Source organism: Aptenodytes patagonicus, chromosome Z, assembly GCF_965638725.1.
Source record: "Aptenodytes patagonicus chromosome Z, bAptPat1.pri.cur, whole genome shotgun sequence".
In the NCBI taxonomy this organism is placed as follows: Eukaryota; Metazoa; Chordata; class Aves; order Sphenisciformes; family Spheniscidae; genus Aptenodytes; species Aptenodytes patagonicus.
The window spans coordinates 31,502,226-31,523,547 of NC_134982.1; the positions used below are offsets into that span (position 1 = coordinate 31,502,226).

A 21,322-nucleotide genomic window follows, 5' to 3' on the forward strand; every position below is an offset into this window, starting at 1 on the left:
ATGCAGAAATTACACTGAAGCATAAAACCAAAATTTAAGAGAGAATTTTGATTTCAAAAAAGAAGTGCTTATGTTCAAAGTACTACTAAGCAAGGAGTAGAACAATAGGGCAAAATATATAAGGATTTTTAAATTCCATTTAAAAAAGAAAATATAATTATCTACAGTGCCTATGCAAACAACTTGGATGTGCATCATTTTCTGTTCTCAGAGATAAAAATAATTTTTGTACCTTCATTAGTCTGGATTACTTTTGGCAAGCAATGCATAAATAGCACATGCTGTAATATTCTAAGCACATTCATATTTATATAATGGATAATGTCAGTTCATGATTATGTTTTTCATATGCTTAACATGATTTTGCGTTAAAGAGCAATTTTGATTAGCAGAAGTCTGCATCTCCAGTTAATGATACAATGCTTTGTGAACGTGATGGCCATCTTGTATGGTGAATATGAAGAACTGCATTGCTCAACTTCTTATGCATGGATATACTTTTATAAAATAGATTATATGACTATTTTTAGTTTTATTTCTCCAATCCTTCCACATTGCATGGCATAAACTACAAAGTGAGGTTAATTTTGAATACTTAGAAGCTTACTGCACTGTACTAAAGAGTGCCTGTTGAAAAACCAATGATACATTAGTGAAAAATCCCTGTGTCTGAGGAAACAAAAGACTAAGAAAATTCCTCAGGCTATTAAAATGGAATTTAATTACACTCCCATCTTTTTGGTCTTACTCTTGTTGCTTTTTGGTTACATGTGGATATGTTTGTCCCCTTACCATTCCCCTCTATCCCATCTCAAACGACAGCTGCTGTGCTGCATGAAACCAGCTGCCACCAGTACCACTTTTACCAGAGAGGAAGTCCAGGTTTTCATTAATGGTGCCTCTTTTTTTTTTCCCCTGTTTTTGGAGCATCACAGCAGACTTTTATGAACTCCATATTTATACTAGCTATATGCAAATTAGGGATTTGTTTTAGCTGAAAATATCAAAAGTTACTCTTTCGCTGTTTGCTCAAAAGACAGGATGCTTCAGTACAAACACAGCTGTAGGACAAAGCTCTTAGTTCACCTTTCCACTTACTCAGCTTGCTCTTCTTCAGGGCAAAAATATTTCATTTTGAAAAAGATATCATACATTTTGTGAGCATAAATAAAACACTGATGCCATGAAAACAACCCCAAATTAATCCATGCATGAGATGTCATTTAAGTATGGTGTATATACAGGAATGGAAACATGGGAAACAAAGACCTCACTAGGAAAAATTAAATACTATACACTGCTTTAATACTAATTAGAAACAAATTCATCTAAAATGGCATTATTCATCTAAAATGGCATTATTCACTAAAAAGTACTAATAAATTACTGTAAATATAATACAGAAGTTTCAGCTTATGCCAAATTGTTGCATATACACAGACACTTATGTTACAGTATCTTTGAATTTAAAAAAATTAAAGAAGTGCCCTATTGTTTTAGTAAATTATATTCACAAGAGAATATAATCCAAATGTGAATATTCACACATAGTTTGGATACAGCTGACATTATTGAGTATATCTCATAAACCACAGAAAAAAACCCAAAAGCATATCTTATATACTATGCACCTAAAACCTTCCCTCCAACTTTCAACGTTGGTAACTTTGAATGTGCAGAAATAAGCCCCCCCACTGCCATCAAAAGAATGACTTTATGAAATTAGCACTCTTTCTCCTGATTTTCTTTAGGCAAATTGGCCCATTCCTATCAAATGTACATAAATTCGGTATTACCTTTAGGCAAATGTGACCTACACACAGATAATTTCTCAGGGCAGATCACACCTACAATTTCCTCAACACAGTGATTGTTTCAATGTTTGATATTCCTTTTTTTTTTTTTTAACCCTACAATTGAAATTACCTATCCCACCCACATTCTTCATCACATTTCCTGCTGGCATATCACATTCACATCTTCACTCTTCCTTTTCTCCTTCACCACACATCCACTTCCGTAATCTATCCTCTCTCTCTCTACACAAATCTCTCACACGTACTGTGTTTTAATCACTGCAACACTGTTTGCATTGGATTTCCCAACATTCTTGTTGCATCTTCAATCCCTCCAAAATTTTGAAGAAAATCCTCTTCCTTGGCTGGGTTGATCCCTTAGCTTTCCTTTCTGAAACATTATGCTGATTCCTACGGTCAGTGTTAAGAGTCAACTGGAAAAATATAATCTAATATCCCCACAGGGAAAAATAATCCAAAATAATGATGGAGTATTCAATGAAAGGGAATACTCAGAAGCAGCAGTACTAAAGGAGACACAGCTAAAGTTGATCAGGGACAGTTTACGTACTCAGATAGCACAAAAAAAAAAAAAAAATCAGTTTCCTGTTCTCATTAAGGTATAATCAAGCAAGAAAAAAAACAATCTACTCCTGGGCTTCTGTGTTTTGACATGAGTATTACATTAATACAGGACAACTGGAATAACTTCAGAAAAGATACACACAGTCAGTGACAAAGATTAATGTATTATTTATGTGGGAAAATAAGGAGCCAATTCTATCCTAGAAGTTTCCAGGGAGGCAGAAACTTTGCACAAGCAAAGTTTATAAACACCAAAGCCCTGCTCATTCTTCATTTGCTTGTGACAAAAATAGAAGAGAAATGCATAGAAGATCCTATCCTTACAGTTCAATCAATCCAATTATTAGAACTACAATACTATAAAGTATCCTATATGCCACTAGCTGGTTACCAATCTTCAATCCCTCACACTGATCAGTACTTCACATGGATAAAATTCAGTATGTAATATTAGACCATCATATGTATATCCTATTTGCTTAAAACAAGCAACTGTGTAGCACTACCAAATTGCCATCTTTTATCTGAAAAGCTGAAACACAGGAATAACAAAGAACAAATCACATAAACTACATATATTAAACATCTGGCACCATGAGAGAACATTTAAAAAAAAAAAAATCAGACAAATTATCGAGATCGTATTTCGTAAAGAAAAAAAGTTTTGCACTTCACAAACCTTATAAAAGAGTTAACCAGACAAAATCTCCTAGAAAGGTTAGCTAAGTTCAAGCATCATGGAAGCTTCAATTAAAACCTAACATAGTATCCAAAAGCTTCTATCCTAATCAACATTCAAGTAAAGAGAGAGAGAGCTATTTAAGTCTGAACTCAGGAGAAAATATTTCAAACAATTCTTGATTCACTAGTGGTGAATTCTGAGCAAATACACAAAGACAAGCATTTAAATAAAATTTTGTAAGTCCAAATTCAATGCTTTTCTGAATCAGTTTTTTTAAAAACAAGCTTGCATCCTGAAAGATGCATGAAGATATAAGAAGAAACTATAGTAATGGAACTATGAGGCATTATAAATTGAGTCTGTACATCAAGAAAAAAACGCTAGTGAAATGTATGAGACTGTGTAAAATATACATAAAAATGCATCACCTGGAATTTTAGAACTAAACTTAACAAATGCTGAAGAATTTAATTTAGGGCAAAGTGCTCCATGGGCACAGAAACAATATTACACTATTTAATAAACTATGTCCGGTTCTCATATTATTGATTCTGAAACTGTGAAGTCAGTTTTTGATGAAAAACAACATCAGATGTCACCCAGAGCACCTGTCACATGGACAGCTAATTTCTGTGTATTCTGGAAAAGTCTTGGACAGCTGTCATGGCTTTCACATTCAGTCCCTGTTTTCTACCTCCATACTTTTTCCTTTTTTCCTCCCTATTTTCTTCAGCCACCACTCCTTCCAAAGCTTGTGAATGCTGCATAGGTGAGTGACCATCTCATGTAACAGAGGTATGCACTGTGCTGGCTACTAGAAAGTTGTCTTACTTCCCTGGCAAATGCACATCATGTATCACCTATTGTCACACTACAAATACTTTAATGACATTGTACAAAGATCTGCAGGGAGTCAAGCCTAGAGATGCAAAGGACAGTGCTTATAATTTTTACATTTGTATTGCACTTACTTGGACATCCAAATGAAAGGAGAAATGATACAGCCAATAATATCAGAAACATATTCATTATTCATTATTTAAAGGAAAAAATGTAAATATTCAGTAACATAAATTAAAGTAAATGCCTATGAGCTATTACATGAATTCCATAATAACCTACAGTTAGAATCATGTATGTGTACTACTGGTGCTTGTCAGATGCTCTAGTTAAGGAACAGATCCTGAAAACAGCTTGCCTTTCTCTGGCTATCTTAATTCCAGCAAAATAAAATTGATAAAAGCAGAACAAGAGAGTTCATTTAGCAGCCTTGTACAAAATCATTCCTGAATCATATCCTTCCTGAATTTTTTTTTTTTTTTAATCTTCCCAAAACTAACAGCCACCTACCTGTTGCTGAACTGGTACTTGCTGTACTACCTGTGTGGGCACTGCTGCCTGGCCAGCCACAGATGTCTGTAAAGTCACAGTTGAACCTGTATCCGACCCAGCCTCTGACGTCTGCATCGTGATCTCTGAATAAAATTAAGATGTAAAAATTAAAAGGTTAGTGCATTAATTTTTTTATTTGGTCACTTATATTAGCACACTAATTTGTCACATATCTCTATTTGGATCTTAAAATTAGCTAATACCAATCTCATTTATATTCAAAATATCTTTTATTTACACGTGCAGAAACATATATCGCTTCTCTGAGTTTTGTCACTTCAGGAATAACTCAGAAAAATCAGCAGCAAATCTTCTCTCAGCTTGTAAATAACTGGTCATCATTCAAAACTGTTTTTTCTCTGGCTTACTGAATTACACTAAAAACTCTATACATTCAAAGTCAAACTTCTAGCAGGCCACAGAATGAAGGGCTGTAATCCGGAAGGCAAACTCTGAAAAGCAGTTAATGAGTCACAGTGAAAAAGCAACTCAAATAACCTTCTTCAGTAGAAAGCATTAAAGCAACCACTGTAGTTAAAATCTGAGAATAAACTTTTCAACACTAAAACCATATACAAATTCATACATGTGGTAGAAAAGTGCCTAACATTGTGGTTCTGACATTTAAAGGGAACAATAGAAACTTGGATAGAATACAGAAATGGTTCGAGAATCAAGGAAAATGCCTTACAAAAGAACACTTATCAGAAAGACAACCGAGGATGACTTATGCCTTCGCAGGAAACATAGACTGGGAACTGCAGGATTCCTCGATGTTGCACAGCAGAAATGACAATACAATTGACTGGGTGGCAAACCAAAATTAATTCAAAATCAGGAATTAGACCTTTTTTTTTTTTTTTTAAATTTCTTTTAAGCAGTGGATGATTAACCAGTGAAAATAACCAGATGAGGCAGGTGGTTCTTCATCTGGTACCTTCAAAACAGAAGACTGTATGCTTCTGTGAAGAATTACAGTAAACAAATACAAACTTCTAGTCTGTAAACCAAATGTTCTGTGATCTAAAAATTTTACTGCCCTTAATCCCTATTAATCTATATTAGCTACAGAATACTTTGGCAACCTGAGGACCAAAGTCACTAACATGCGTAAAGAGGTTTATATGAAAAAATCTACAAATACTTAGAACGCCCTATCCAGGTGATTTTTTTAGTTTAACTGAACAGACCCAGGTGGCTGACAGAGAAGAAACTAGATTTTAATCCCCCTCCCCCCGCCTCAACAAATAACAACCTCCCCCCAAAAAAAACCCTACAATATTTTTTGAGACAAAATCATAATAAAAAATGTGTCTATTCACGGGCATACCAATATAAGGTAGGAGAAATTCATTACTGTACCAAAAAGACCTCAGAGCCTCTCAGAAAATTCAATGTTCTTCTTGCTCGACAACTGAACCAGCTGCAACAAGAGACCTTCCTTTCAAGGCTGGGTTCCACAGCAGTTTAAGCTGATTTAAAGCTGGGTTTCTGCAGTCCCTCCCTCCAACTACCTCTGACTCGCCTTGCATTCAAATGTAGTCAGTGCAAAGCAGGAAACATGTATAAAAATTTGGGATGGGGACAGGGGTTAGAGGCAGGATCTTGCCAACTGGGACCATCATTGGTTTAAACTCCATGGAACCATGCTTATGGTACCTGACAGATTTAACTGCTTCTTCTGAAATATTCAGAAAGACTGATAAATTGTTGATCAAATCTATTTGAGATTCATCAACAGACTCTCAGAGTTATCATGTTGACTGAACCCTCTACTTTCCAGCATGTCTGACAAAAATCAGGATACAAAATAAAAAGAAAAAAGGAATAGAACTTCACAGATGACTATTGAAATGTTAAAAATCCTAACAATGAAAATGGGTGTCCACAGGATAAATATGGAGGACTTGGAAGCCACCGTGCTGCTAGAAAACTATGACCTAGTTGCCATTACTGAGAGTTGGTGGGGTGAATCCCATGACTGGAGTGCGGCTATCAAAGGCTATAGGCTGTTTAGAAGGGACAGGCAAGGAAGAAGGGGCAGAGGGGTTGCCCTCTACGTCAAGACATGGATAGGTTGTGAAGAGCTGTCTCTGAAGAATAGCCATGAACAGGTTGAAAGCTTATGGGCATGAAATAAGAGACCGAGGCAACAAAGGGAACCTTGTGATTCGCATCTACAACAGGCCGCCTGATCAAGGGGAGCCTACTGACGAAGCCTTCTTACTCCAGCTACAGGAGGCATCACACTCGCAGGCTCTTGTCCTGCTGGGGGACTTCAACCACCCCGACACCTGCCAGAAAAGTAGCACAGTGAGCTGTAGGCAATCCAGGAGACTCCTGGAATGCATTGAGGATAACTTCTTAAGCCAGGTAATAGACAGCCCTACCATGCGATACTGGATCTGTTGGTCACCAACGCAAGTGAGGTAATCAGTGACGTCAAGATTGGAGGCAGCCTGGGCTGCAGCGATCACGCACTGGCGCAGTTCGCAGTCCTGAGGGATATGGGTCAGGCGAAGAGTTAAAGTCAGGACCCTGAATTTTAGGAAGGCAAACTTCCATCTGTTCAAGGAGTAAGTCAATAGGATCCCTGGGAAACTGTCCTCAGGGACAAGGGAGCAAAACAGAGCTGGCAGATCTTTAAGGACGCTTTCCATAGAGCGCAAGAGCTCTCAATCCCCAGGTGTAAGAAATCTGGAAAGGAAGGCAAGAGACTGGCACAGATGAGTCAAGACCTGCTGGTCAAACTAAAGGGCAAGAAGGAAATGCACAGGCAGTGGAAGCAGGGACAGGTATGCTGGGAAGAATATAGGGATGCTGCCCGTTTGTGTAGGGGTGGGATCAGGAAGACCAAGGCGTGGCTGGAGCTGAACTTGGCAAGGGACGCAAGGAATAATAAGGGCTTCTATAGGTATGTCAGCCAGAAAAGGAAGGTCAAAGAAAGCACACCCCTGCTGATGAACACAACTGGCATACTGGTAACAAGGAAGGAGGAGAAGGCTGAGGTACTCAACAAATTTTTGCCTCAGTCTTCACTGGCAACCTCTCTTCCCACACCTCTCGTGTGCATGGACCGCAAGTCAGGGATTGGGGGAGCAATGTCCCTCCCACTGTAAGAGAAGATCAGGTGCGAGACCACCTGAGGAACCTGAACATACATAAGTCTATGGGACCCGACAAGATGCGTCCCAGAGTCCTGAGGGAATTGGCTGATGTAGTTGCCAAGCCACTCTCCATGATATTTGAAAAGTCACGGCAGTCAGGTGAAGTCCCCAGTGACTGGTAAAAGGGGAACATTGCACCCATTTTTTAAAGGGTAGAAAGGAGGACCCTGGGCACTACCGACCTGTCAGCCTCACCTCTGTGCCTGGGAAGGTCATGGAACAGATCCTCCTGGAGGACAGGGAGGTGGTTCGAGACAGCCAGCATGGCTTCACTTGCCTGACCAACCTAGTAGCCTTCTATGATGCAGTGACTACATCAGTGGACACAGGAAGGGCTACAGATGTCGCCTATCTGGACCTCTGTAAGGCCTTTGACACGGTCCCCCACAATATCCTTCTCTCTAAACTCGAGAGGTATGGATTTGATGGGTGGATCATTCGGTGGATAAGGAATTGGCTGGATGGTCGCATCCAGAGGGTAGTGGTCAATGGCTCAATGTCCAGATGGAGACCAGGTGTCCCTAAGGGGTCCGTGTTGGGCCCAGTACTGTTTAATATCTTCATTAATGACAAAGGCAGTGGGATCGAGTGCACCCTCAGCAAGGTTGCAGATGACACCAAGCTGAGTGGTGCGGTCGACATGCCAGAGGGACGGGATGCCATCCAGAGGGACCTGGACAAGCTCGAGAAGGGGGCCCATGTGAACCTCATGAGGTTCAACAAGTCCAAGTGGAAGGTCCTGTACCTGGGTCGGGGCAACCCCCGGTATCAATACAGGCTGGGAGCTGAAGGGATTGAGAGCAGCCCTGCTGAGAAGGACTTGGGGGTACTGGTGGATGAAAAGCTGGGCATGAGCCAGCAGTGTGCGCTCGCAGCCCAGAAAGCCAACAGTATCCTGGGCTGCATCAAAAGAAGCGTGGCCAGGTCGAGGGAGGTGATTCTGCCCCTCTACTCTGCTCTGGTGAGACCCCACCTAGAGTACTAAATCCAACTCTGGAATCCTCAGCACAGGAAAGACATGGGCCTGCTCAAGTGGGTCCAGAGGAGGGCCACAAAAATGATCAGGGGGATGGAACACCTCTCCTATGGAGAGAGGCTGAGAGAGTTGGGGTTGTTCAGCCTGGTGAAGAGAAGGCTTTGGGGAGACCTTACTGCGGCCTATCAATACTTAAAGGGGGCTTAGAAGAAAGATGGGGACAGACTTTTTAGTAGGGCCTGTTGTGATAGGACAAGGGGGAATGGTTTTAAACTGAAAGAGGGTAGATTCAGACTAGATGTAAGGAAGAAATTTTTTATGATGAGGGTGGTGAGACACTGGAACAGGTTGCCCAGAGAGGTGGTGGATGCCCCATCCCTGGAAACATTCAAGGTCAGGTTGGACGGGGCTCCAAGCAACCTGATCTAGTTGAAGATGTCCCTGCTCATTGCAGGGGGGGTTGGACTAGATGACCTTTAAAGGTCCCTTCCAACCCAAACTATTCTATGGTTCTGTGATTCTATGTTTACTGTAAAATAGAAAATTTCATACCTTTTTTTGCCTACAGAAAATGCTGTCTAAAACCCAGAATAAAGTTATTTAACGCTAAAATCAGTGCCACAGTTCCAGTTTCAGTCCACCCTAACTGAAAACCAATAGTTTTTCCCTTAATTCCAATATTAACGAGAACATTTAACTTCCAGTAATAACATGCAGAAAGAAAATTTTCTTTACTTTCCAATATGCAATCATCTTAAAGTTTCTGCAGATAAATTAACAAGACATTGTGCAATATAAGACATCCTTAAGTGCACTAGACCAGACTCCTCCACAATGTAAATGTATGAGCTTAAATAAACTGAGTCAGAAATTTAGAAAACTATTTTTTGCAAATAAAGGCAAAAAGGGAACTTATGCTTTATATACATATGCCTAAACATATATATGGAAATAACCATAACAGTGACTATTATACCTTTTGAAGAGAGTCGCAGCACAGCACAACAGGACGCCAAGTACTTTCTGGGGTTTCTAAAACATAACAAATGACATCGGCAATGGCAACATTCCTAATGGAATACTAATGAGTTGGGTCTTTTAGTTTTATACTTAAACACTGTAACCATTTTCTAAATATGCGTAGTTCATGTTTTACTCAGTCCTCGTGCAACATGAAGTCACTGCTAACAAAAAAGAACCTAAGCTGTAAAAAGATCAACATTCTTAAAGGAAGAAATGCAATTTCCGGTTGGCTTTTAAGGGAAACGATGAACTTCAAAATACATTTAACTGACTTGTAAATGATCTTTCACTTAAGGAAGTCAGAGATTTTAATAAATATTCTTCCTATTTAGAAAGCAAAGCCAACTATTATTTAACAAAGGCTAATTTCTTTATACTGAAATTACTAACAAAACAATCTCTTTTTGTAATTGCTATTTTCTACAATTATACATAGAAGTCATTGGGCAATGCTTTATGCATAAATATTGAAAAATAAAGAGAAGAAGAAAAAATGTGTAGTGTAGGCACAGTGCTGTTTGGTCAAAACAACAGTTCTGCCAATTAAGCATTTAAAATTTTTCAAAAGCATCAGAATAATCTGATGAATGTGTCTACTGACTTAGGGATGTACCTTCACCTTAGCTCATTAATCATTTGTACTTTTTTCTCAGCCCATTACCTTTGACTTGGAAAATTCCTTCTAAATTGAAGTAAAAAAAAGAGTCAGCCTGTCTGAGCAAGCCTGCACTCACTCTTATATGTAACCCAGACAAAAACATTGGCAAGCTGGCCGAATAATGGAAATCAAAAGCTAAACATGGAGTAACTTCCTAAGCCACCTCTCTGCTATAAAAGCACTTCCAGTCAGTTTCAGAGCACAATTAAACGGGTCAGTTTAAGCCATCAATTCCAACAAATGATTATTTATGATACTGCAGCTCCAATGGGAAGCAAAAGTAAACAGTTCAAAAGAATTAAAAGTCATTATTTTATATCAGCCCTTAGCTTTAGTTGACTATATATTACTTTCGTGATTACAGTGTACAAACATGTCAATCACTGCAAGGGAGGAGAAATACTACTACAGTAAAATACAGTTTTGACTGGTGAGAGACTGTTCCATATTGCCATATATCTGTTAATTGCTATGTCACATCTCAGGCAATACTTGATCATTACAGCTGCAATTCAAGATGCTCAAGAAACCAGAGCCGGGTACTCTCATCTAAGTGAGGAACATAATGTGTTCATTTCCTTGCAGCAGTTGTCATGGATTGTGCCTGGCTGACATTAGCATTAGCCCATTAGGAAAACGGAGAAGCTTCATTATAAGAAGAGAGGATACTTTGGTTGTAAACCAGCTGTCAGTCACTGTGGAGAAGCTTTGAGATGTGCAGACTGCAAGTGCCAGTGACAGCTGACAGACAGTCTGCTGTTAGGCACTGAAGGATGCTGAATGGGGATAGTCAAGAATCGGGTATTGTCTGCCCAGTCCTGGAAGTGACGATGACCAGAGACATATCGGGACACGTGAGAGAGAATACAGGGTTAGGTGGAAGAGGACACCCAGAGAGAACTGGAGAGACCCCAGAGGAACCCATGGCCCAGCCTAGGACTGCCCACTGTATAGCTGGCACTGCTAAACTGACCTACCAAACTTCAGACTACGTTATCCCATCCACAGGACAGGGAAGCCATGTAATTTGTAAACTGCACATATGTTTTTGATTAAAGTGTTTTGGCAACTGAGTCCATTTTAACTCCACACTGTCAATTTGGTGACAGCCTATATTTAAGCATACAATCTGATGTGCTTCTTTACCTCAGAACCCGTAATACTTTCATTAATAATCTGATAAGACAGCTTAACTGGTTGCTCTATAGACTGATTTATCAGTAGGTAAACTAGGATAGCTAAAGCATAGTTGTGGAATATAAACTTTGTCATCAGTTTTGCCTAAGCAGAAATAAACCTAGTGACTTAATATCAATTCATTCAGAAGTGTTTAGGTTGCTTCCATTATTCTGCTCTAAGTCTCTATCCTAAATGCAATTCTTTAGTATAGATTTTTCCTTGTAGATGCCATACAATATGTTTGACAGTCAACCTTTATCATCTGCCTATTCACTAGAAGTTTTTCTAGCACCATGTTAGTGAGGTTACACTGCATCAATACTGAGCAGTTACATGAACACATTTTTATAACCTAAATAAAGTCTCTCCATTTGTCACTGATACTTCATATAAGTAGAAAAGACGTCATCCTTGCCTAATGGGATGGTCAGGTGTATCACAAGCAACAGATGAATGTTTGACAAAGATTCTTTTTATTCTGGCTTATTAAGCAGTTGGACACGCCCGCCTGTTAATGGTTTTGCTTTGTATAGCCAGCACTTGTTGCATCATGTGAATGTAAGCTAAACAGGCCACATTCTGAAAGAAGGCTGATTAATCCCTCCAAGTGGGAAAAAGATACTGCCCAAGCCCAGCTGCTGAATGTGACAAGATTAGTATTTCTTCAGTCTAATGGGCAGAACTCAAGCAAAGCTACTATACTGAAAATTACCCCTTGCCTGTATATTTTGTGCAATTTCATGTTGTCTGTAAGGTTCCCTAAAGAATTTTTTTAATACGCTCAAATTCTCAGTTGGAATGCTTCTGTTTTCTAGACTTGAAATATCAAGACTGAATGGTTTAAGAGTGTAACTTGATCAATTACTTATCACATGAGATTGTTAAAATGTGTCAGATTAATGATTACTGTTTATTTTGTTCCTGGACTACTTCATCCTGAACTAAATTTACCTTTTTTAAGCTACCAGAGTTTGCAAAGTTTTGTTCAGCTACATATACTTTATTGTCTAGATCAAATAATGTAGCAGGCTTTAATTAAATGCAGAAAATGAAAGCCTGTAATTTACTTTCAAGTGTAGCAGGAAATTTCTTTTTTCTCCTCTAGAAGGCTACATAAAACATCACAGAAGGTAAAGTGAACGAGATCTCATAATCACATGCAGTAATGGCAGGCTTTTAATGGTCAGAATAAAAGGCTAATCTTAAGATCTTTTTTGTTTATAATGAAGAATCACCAATATACTCATTAAGAATTTCTGGCAACATAATGTATTTCACAATAAAGGAAAACTTCTCAGAACATCAAGTTTCAACAAGTAATACAGAATGATTGTTCCTGAACAATAGTATAAATGGAAATGCATTTCAATAATACACTAGAGTTTTAGATAAGCATTCCTTTTCAATTTTTGTGTAAACAAAAATTTTATGAATAATTGCCTTCAAACAAGCATTGTTATGAATTCGAAGGAACCATTTATATGTGTCAGCAATAAAACAGAAAGCAGTTTATACATGCTATTCACAGGAAAAAAAATACTATAAATAATTTTAGATACTAATGTATTCTCATGTTAGAATACCAGTTTCTTACTAAACACTACTTGATTGTTTGTTCTCTCCCAAGGGTCTTAGGGATACCAAAGTAGGCTGCTGGACTCTGCTGATATAAGGACTAGTTGCTAAATATTTCAGTTAGCAACATGAATTTCATTACTCTTTTTTCAGCTTTTCATGGATTTATGGGAGGTATAATAGTTAACTGAATGGCACCGAATGAAGTATATAAGCTGATTCTCTAGATTCACATAAAAATTCCAATAGCAAAACCCTACAATAGCAGAGTAACAGAAGAGGGAAGTACAGAGAGATACACACTGAAAGGGACCAATGCCAGTGGTAACTCTTAGTAACTCGTTCAAAGAAATTTCTAAGATCAAAAAGCAGTGTCTTGACAATCAGATTATTAAGTACCTAAGAACAGTACTAGTCAACAATTATCATAGTGAAATTCCATATTTTCAGCAGATCACAGACAGCACATGGATGCTTAGGCTGAATGACTCCTTCATGACTCTCTCACTTTGATCTGCCTACTAATTTTACCTGGAAAAACTTCAAAATTGTATTTACTTTTGGTGGACAACATATCAGTATTAGACATCAGCCCTACACATCAATACACATCAGCAACAAGATTACATTCACAAACAAGAGGACAAAACAAAACTTCTGAAGAGTTTTTGTTGTGACAAGACTAGCAAGTACAACTGTTACAAGAAACAAAACTAGCAAATCAAACAATTATATTTATGCTATTCTAAGGCATTAGTTTGTCCACTGGAGATTCTATGAGTGGAAAAGCCCAGGTGATGTTGTCCTTCATCCTGGGTGAAAGCGTGTGAGGAGGAGGGCATTGATACTGTGTGTCAACAATTGGTTGTGGAACTGGCGCTGGCAACAGGGCTTTGGTTTCTATGACCACAGGACCCTCTTTGAGGAAAACATCTGCTTAGGAGAGATGGGATCCACTTCACTAAGTGGGGCAGAGGGATCTTTGCCAGCAGGATGGCTGACTTGGTAAGAAGGGACTTAAAGCAGGAATGATGTGGGGAGGGAAAGAGCTACCAGCAGCCCTGTGAAAGAGTGGTAGACAGGATTGACAAGCAAAGGGCCTGGGGTGATGTGAATGAAAGGGAACACATAATCAACAAAATAAGGCTTAAGCAGGGTCACCTCAAGCATTTGCATGTGAGCAAGGAAGTGGCTACAAGGCATCTTTGTAAGGAAACCATGCAGACCCTCTCTGGGAAATCAGTATACTGAGGTGCCTCTCTGAAGCGCTCAATACACCAAGGGGTGCGCAAAGGGCTCACAGACAGCATGGTGAATAAACATGAGGAATTAGAGACCTGTGTGCATCTGCAGGGCTATAATCTTGTTGGGATCACAGAGATGTGGTGGGATAGCTCATATGACTGGAGTGCAGCAACAGAGGGATTCAAGCTATCTGACTTTATAGTTTGTTTCTTTTAGAAATGAAAATGTCTCTAGGAAACAGTCTTCACTAGGATGAAGTTCAAGGAAACTTCCTTGTTGGGATGGGTATTTTGTTGTGTTTAACCAGAAACAAGTTTTGATAGAAGAATTAAATAAAATACAGAACTTTTATGTAAGTTTAGCGTACTCATTTAATGTTTACACTGCTAAGTTGAGTATAGTATGGCTTTTAAGTCACAGTTAGTCAAGTGTTATCTACCTTAAATAGTATTTGGGTACTTTTCCTATACTAAGGCACCTGTCTTTAATATTATAACATAATTTTCATGTCTGGGATAAGCATGTTCACGATCTCCCAAAAATAACTCTATGCAGAATGATAGTTACAATATCAAATGGAATTTCTATCTTGAGCCAAGATCTTACTCCGCTGCACCACTGATATTAGCAGAATTAATTACAAAGTCTAACATGTATAATGCTACTTCTTCACACCTTTCAAAATACTTGACAACAAAATGTAGTTTTATGAAATTTTATCCTTGTTTTTGCCTGTTGGTCCAGGGCAGGGTGGGAACAGGACATTAATGTAATACTTCAAGCACTGATGATCACCACTCAAGGCACTTTGCCTTATAGCCAGTGCTTTCTGAGGAAGAATGTGAAAGCAGGAGCACCACCTGTACAAAACAGTTTGTCACTTCTGCGTCAATTCTACAGTTCTGAAAGTAGGTTTAGATTTTGCTTCATACGTCAGTTCTGGGGTTGTTTTTTTTCCCTTAATATGATAATGTGCTGCACTCCTTTCATCAAGAGTGTGAACCTGATACTAATGAAACAAAGGGAGAAAAATTGATGTGAAAATGCAGGTGGTGTTTTGTTTTCATCACTCGACAGATCAGAACATAAAATGAAAAAGTCAAAACATTATAGCTGGAGACATCTACTTTATTAACAGAATGAGCAATATTTATAGGAAATCGTTTCTGTTCTCTGTGTGTTACCTCCATGTTACAAATTTTCTGTTTGTAATGCTTCCTGTGTTATTTCCACTGAACCACAGCATGGCCCCAGAGGTTGGAAGGGACCTGCTCAAGCAGGGCTACCTACAGCCTTCTGCCCAGGACCATGTCCAGATGGCTTTTGAATATAGCCAAGAATTGAGACTCCACAACCTCTCTGGACAACCTGTGCCCGTCCTCGGTCACCCTCACAGTAAAAGAGTCTTTGCTCATGTGCAGAGGGAACTTCCTGGGTTTCAGTCTGAGCTTGTTGCCTCTTGTCTTGTCACTGGGCACCACTGAAGAGTCAGCTCAGCTTTAGCCCATGTCATAACTAACCTGCAGATATACTATGACAGTTATTAAATAAACTGCCATTATTATTATTGATTACTTATATTGCGATTACCCCTAAAGGCCACCTAACACTTCATGCTTCGAAGTTATGAAATTAGTAATGCGCTATGACATCTTCCAAATGCTTCACTTAGCCATTTCCTCACCAGGTGCAGAGAAGGAAAGACTTCATGCCTGGATTATTGTCCCAATGACTGTGTTGTTAACTTTCTTCCTTTACCCATCACCTCAGCAGCAGTAAAAAAACAGACGATGAGACAGGTGACAATCCAGGGTTCCCCTATGAGTAGGGGTGGGGGAAGTCAAAATAAAGAAATAGGAATGGTACAAGTAGAGAGAGAAACACAGGTTTCACCCACTAATGACCTCACCACACCAGATTCAGGTTCCCATCAATGCCATTTGCTAAACTAGAATTTATAAACAGATGGTAAAGAGGACTTAGAAGGATAAAAACTGATGAAAGCTCTGAAAGGGCTCTAAGCCCAGCTATTTAGAGCTTTCAAGAGATGGAAAGTGGTCCAATATTAAAATATTTCCTTTAAATTTAGGAACATCTACAGAATGAATGGCTAAACAGCTAAAAGTAAAAAACACCATGTTCCTGCTATGCTACATCAAATTAGAGAACAACAGTTCTAATATGAAATTCTGTGTCTGAGGGAAAAAGAGAAGGAAGAGAGGCACCCTTCCCTTTGTTCTGAACTACATAAAGATTACTTCAAAGTCCACCTATCACAAAATTATCAGATTCCAAATGGCTAAAGCTTTGGGTTCTTTTAATTAGGGATGCATAAATTTCAGTACTACTTAATCTTCTGAGAAGTTGAAACAGTTCAAAACATTGGAATTAGTGTTACAGGCTCACACATAGTTCACATGATTTTCATGCAGACAGCACTGATATTGATATTATAATCCTAATCCATGCAACATTTAACTGAAGTACCTAGTGTATATACTACAGTAACTAGATAACTATGTGATCGCACCCTATGTATGCAATACCTTCATAAGTGAAATTCTATATTCTATTTTTGCCATCTTTGCTGGAAGAATTGCATTACAGTACAATGCATATTTTATATTCTTAAAAAAATTAGTGTTTTGGTAGTTAGTAGCAATGAACAAAACTAAGTCTATGCTAGAAAATTCTACTAATATGTCTACGTCAAACAGGAGTGTGTAAAGAAAAAAAGTATCACATCTTCTGACAGTATTATACCAGCTTTTGGACACTTACTCTCCACTGTTCCTATTTCTACTACATGATACTCTTTTCCTGACTTACCAAGATATAGAATACTGCTCTGAGATTTGAGAATCTCACTTAAAAACACTGTTGACACACTGGAAGTTATTTGGAGAAGAATGTTCTAAACACATCAGGGTTAGGGTCTGGCAAACATAACAGAAAAGATGAAGAATTATGCAAAATCCATTCAGTTACTGAATACAGAAGTTACAGTTGTCTTTTATCCATGGAAATATCGAGAAAGGAGATTTCAACAAGAATGCAATAACACTAACACCAGTGAATAAAAATATTGGCTTAAAACAAACAAGCAAGCCAAAGCAAATCCTTTGCCTATTGAACTGGGAGACATGCAAATAGGCTTACAACTGGGATATCTGTAGGATTAATGCAGGGATAACTATATGTAATCTGCTTAAACAATAAATGGACTGGATAAAATCTCACCAGTTTCTTCCCGCTCCTATCTTCCTCAATCTGCAATGTTATTTTGCCAGAGAAGGATGTATGTCATGTGGGTCAGCAGATGAGTTAGTGATTACTTTACCCTGCTAAAGATGGAGGGATTGGACATATCTTTCACTGGAGCTTTCCTTTCCTGTAGTGTGAAGGCCTATTTGTGAAACATATCCTTTTATTCTTGCTCCCAGATGTAATACTGCTTGCTTTAAAACAGAAAAATGAAAAAAAATCTTTTTTTCCTTACACCCAGACACCTAAAAAGACTGTTTGAATTAGAATCGGAAGTACAGTATTTTGTCATATTTGCTTGCCTGGCATAGCTTGCAACTATTTGAAGCAAACAGATAACTGGAAAGCAGTCTGCAAACAGGTAATATCCCTCTGAAGAAACCAGAATAGGCCAACGCCCATGAGGCTGCCTTTGGACCAGATTGGTCTTGGCCCACAGAGAAGTGTTTAAATGCCAGTGACACCCAGTGGAGCCCGGGGAAAGAGAAAAAAATGCCCAGTTTCATTCCAGTTTTCTGTGTCAAAGAGCTCACAAGCCTGGTCATCTTGACCTCAGAGACTAAGAACCATCAAAGACTACGGCTATCAGAGCCAACGATAACCATCAGACTTATGGTACTGTAAACCTATGGCTTAACTAATGTATTTGATTAATGCTTGATTCTTAGCTTTTAACAGACTAATTGGCTAGTAGTTGAGCATAAATAAATGCCTGCCTGAAATTTGGAGATTTGGCTGGTGTCTCTCAGAATATTCCCGTTACAGCAGTCCCCAGTTACCCAGCAATAATAGCTGCAACAATTCACACCATCGCTGCACCTGGAAATCTGCTTGGTATGGTGCCAACTCACTGCAGAATGGAGAGGAAAGCACTGGCAATGCAAGATAATTCTGAACTACAATGCAACTAAAACATACTTAAGATGTCAACAAGCAGGAAGTGTGGAAGGGGACAAGGACACATAGTTAGTTGTGTCCATATGCAACTTCATCATACTCATCTACATCTTCTGTCATTCTGCACCTCGCAGCTGTCTAGCCAAACAGATAAGCCTGGCTTATCCTTATACCTTCCTCTTAACTTACCCTTATATCCTAACTTACCCTTACACTTGCTTATGTTTCTGCTGAAAGAGTGTATGAAAAAAAGAAAAGAAGGTTAAAGTTATGTAATACTTAAAAAATATTCCAAAGGGTAGAAGTGCATTCTGCTCAGAAGCACTGACTAAAAAGTATAAAAAGCACCAGAAACAAGGTAGAAATTACCTTAGATGAGGTACAGAATGAGCCAAAGTTTTGTGAACTGAAATCACTTCAGTACAAAGCTTCTTTACTGATCACATTCATACATTAATTATCTGGAATCCTCTGGGCAGGGCATGTGAACTCCTCCTTGGGACCAGAGTAATTAACTCAGCCTTGGAGCTTCAGTCAGCCCTGAACATTGGCATAGCTTGCTCATCTCTGTCTGCGCTGTATCATGTAGATGCAGCCTCTGAATTGCCATAACTGAAAAGCATTTTTTTGAACTATTTCAAGGAAAGGCAAACTTTCTGGTGTAAAGAGTTGACCAAATAATTCACATGAGGGTCTGGAACCCAAAAGTATGGAACTTACAATGGAAGAATTTTTAAAATTACTATTTTGAATAACTTCACGTCCTAAACCAACCACAAATTGGTGGCTTGGGACTTAATTATCAGTAGGCTTGTATGGTTTTAAGCCATAATCTGATATACTTTAGGTATCAATGGACAGCGTCCCTTCTCTTCTTAAGACTACTTAAGACTATCCCTGGCCTGACAGCATTTGCTATAGTAGAACATTTGTCCCTGGCTTGAGAGCATTTACTTTACTAGAACATTTGTTTCTCAAGATACTTTGAAAGCTTTGTTTTATATTGCAGAGAGAATTTGCAAGGACTGAACTGTTTAATGGATTGACAGTGGAATATCTATTCATTTATTTCTGTGAAATTTAAAAGGTACAAATCTCAGCATATTATGTGCTGTCTTTTCTAATGAAAATCATAGAAAAAAACTCTCATATGCTTTATTTGTGCTGGTATTTGTAATTATGCATGACATTAACTTGCTTCACTGAAACACATACATGTTGATGTCTTTCTGATCTCCCTAAATGGCCCTCTCAAAGCTGCCAACTTCTGCCTTTCGCAGGCTGAGGCCTTCCTCTGGCGTCCCGCTTTCTCTCCACCACGGGGATGCTTCCTAACCGAGCAAAAGGAGACGACGCTCCCGTAGCCTTTCCTTGCCTAAGTTCCTTGACAAAATCCTTTGGCACGAGGGCCGTCCCCCCATCTCGCCCCAGGAAGGAGTCATAGAATCACAGAATCATTAAGGTTGGAAAAGACCTCTAAGATCATCGAGTCCAACCGTCGACCCAACACCACCATGCCCACTAAACTATGTCCCTAAGCGCCGCATCTGCACGTCTTTTAAATACGTCCAGGGATGGGGACTCAACCACTTCCCTGGGCAGCCTCTTCCAATGTTTAACCACTCTTTCAGTAAAGAAATTTTTCCTCACGTCCAATCTAAACCTCCCCTGGCGCAACTTGAGGCCATTTCCTCTCGTCCTATCGCTAGTTACTTGGGAGAAGAGACCAACACCCACCTCGCTACAACCTCCTTTCAAGTAGTTGTAGAGAGCGATGAGGTCTCCCCTCAGCCTCCTTTTCTCCAGGCTAAACAACCCCAGTGCCCTCAGCCGCTCCTCAGAAGACTTGTGCTCCAGACCCCTCACCAGCCTCGTTGCCCTTCTCTGGACACGCTCTAACACCTCAATGTCCTTCTTGTAGTGAGGGGCCCAAAACTGAACACAGTATTCGAGGTGCGGCCTCACCAGTGCCGAGTACAGGGGCACGATCACTTCCCTACTCCTGCTGGCCACACGATTTCTGATACAGGCCAGGATGCCATTGGCCTTCTTGGCCACCTGGGCACACTGCCGGCTCATGTTCAGCCGGCTGTTGACCACCACCCCCAGGTCCTTTTCTGCCAGGCAGCTTTCCAGCCACTCTTCCCCCAGCCTGTAGCGCTGCATGGGGTTGTTTTGGCCAAAGTGCAGGACCCGGCACTTGGCCTTGTTGAATCACATACAGTTGGCCTCAGCCCATCGATCCAGCCTGTCCAGGTCCCTCTGCAGAGCCTTCCTACCCTCAAGCAGATCAACACTCCCGCCCAACTTGGTGTCGCCTGCAAACTTACTGAGGGTGCACTCAATCCCCTCATCCAGATCATTGATAAAGATCTTGAACAAGACTGGCCCCAAAACTGAGCCCTGGGGAACACCGCTCGTGACCGGCCGCCAACTGGATTGAACTCCATTCACCACAACTCTCTGGGCCCGGCCGTCCAGCCAGTTTTTGACCCAGCGCAGAGTACACCTGTCTAAGCCATGAGCCACCAGCTTCTCTAGCAGAATGCTGTGGGAGACGGTGTCAAAGGCCTTGCTGAAGTCCAGGTAGACCACATCCACAGCCTTTCCCTCATCCACTAGGCGGGTCACCTGGTCATAGAAGGAGATCAGGTTGGTCAAGCAGGACCTGCCTCTCATGAACCCGTGCTGGCTGGGCCTGATCCCCTCGTTGTCCCACACATGCCTTGTGAGCGCCCTCAAGATGAACCGCTCCATAACCTTCCCCGGCACCGAAGTCAGGCTGACAGGCCTGTAGTTCCCCGGATCCTCCTTCTGGCCCTTCCTGTAGATGGGCATCACATTGGCAAGCCTCCAGTCATACGGGACCTCCCCCATTAACCA

The 21,322-nt window shown here is 39.9% G+C and overlaps 1 protein-coding gene across 5 annotated transcripts in view; it reads right to left on the minus strand.

Moving 5' to 3' along the window:
• The window catches only part of RFX3 (regulatory factor X3), a 129,793-nt gene that overhangs the window by 60,904 nt on the left and 47,567 nt on the right, over window positions 1-21,322 (minus strand). For 4 of the 5 annotated variants that reach the window (XM_076362733.1, XM_076362729.1, XM_076362734.1 and 1 more), the window contains exon 2: window positions 4,414-4,538. In XM_076362733.1, coding sequence (XP_076218848.1) covers window positions 4,414-4,530 — 117 coding nt within the window. In that variant the 5' untranslated portion in view covers window positions 4,531-4,538. Of the gene's footprint in view, window positions 1-4,413; window positions 4,539-9,574; window positions 9,631-21,322 lie in introns of all 5 variants that reach the window. The other variant, XM_076362732.1, reaches the window with a different exon arrangement.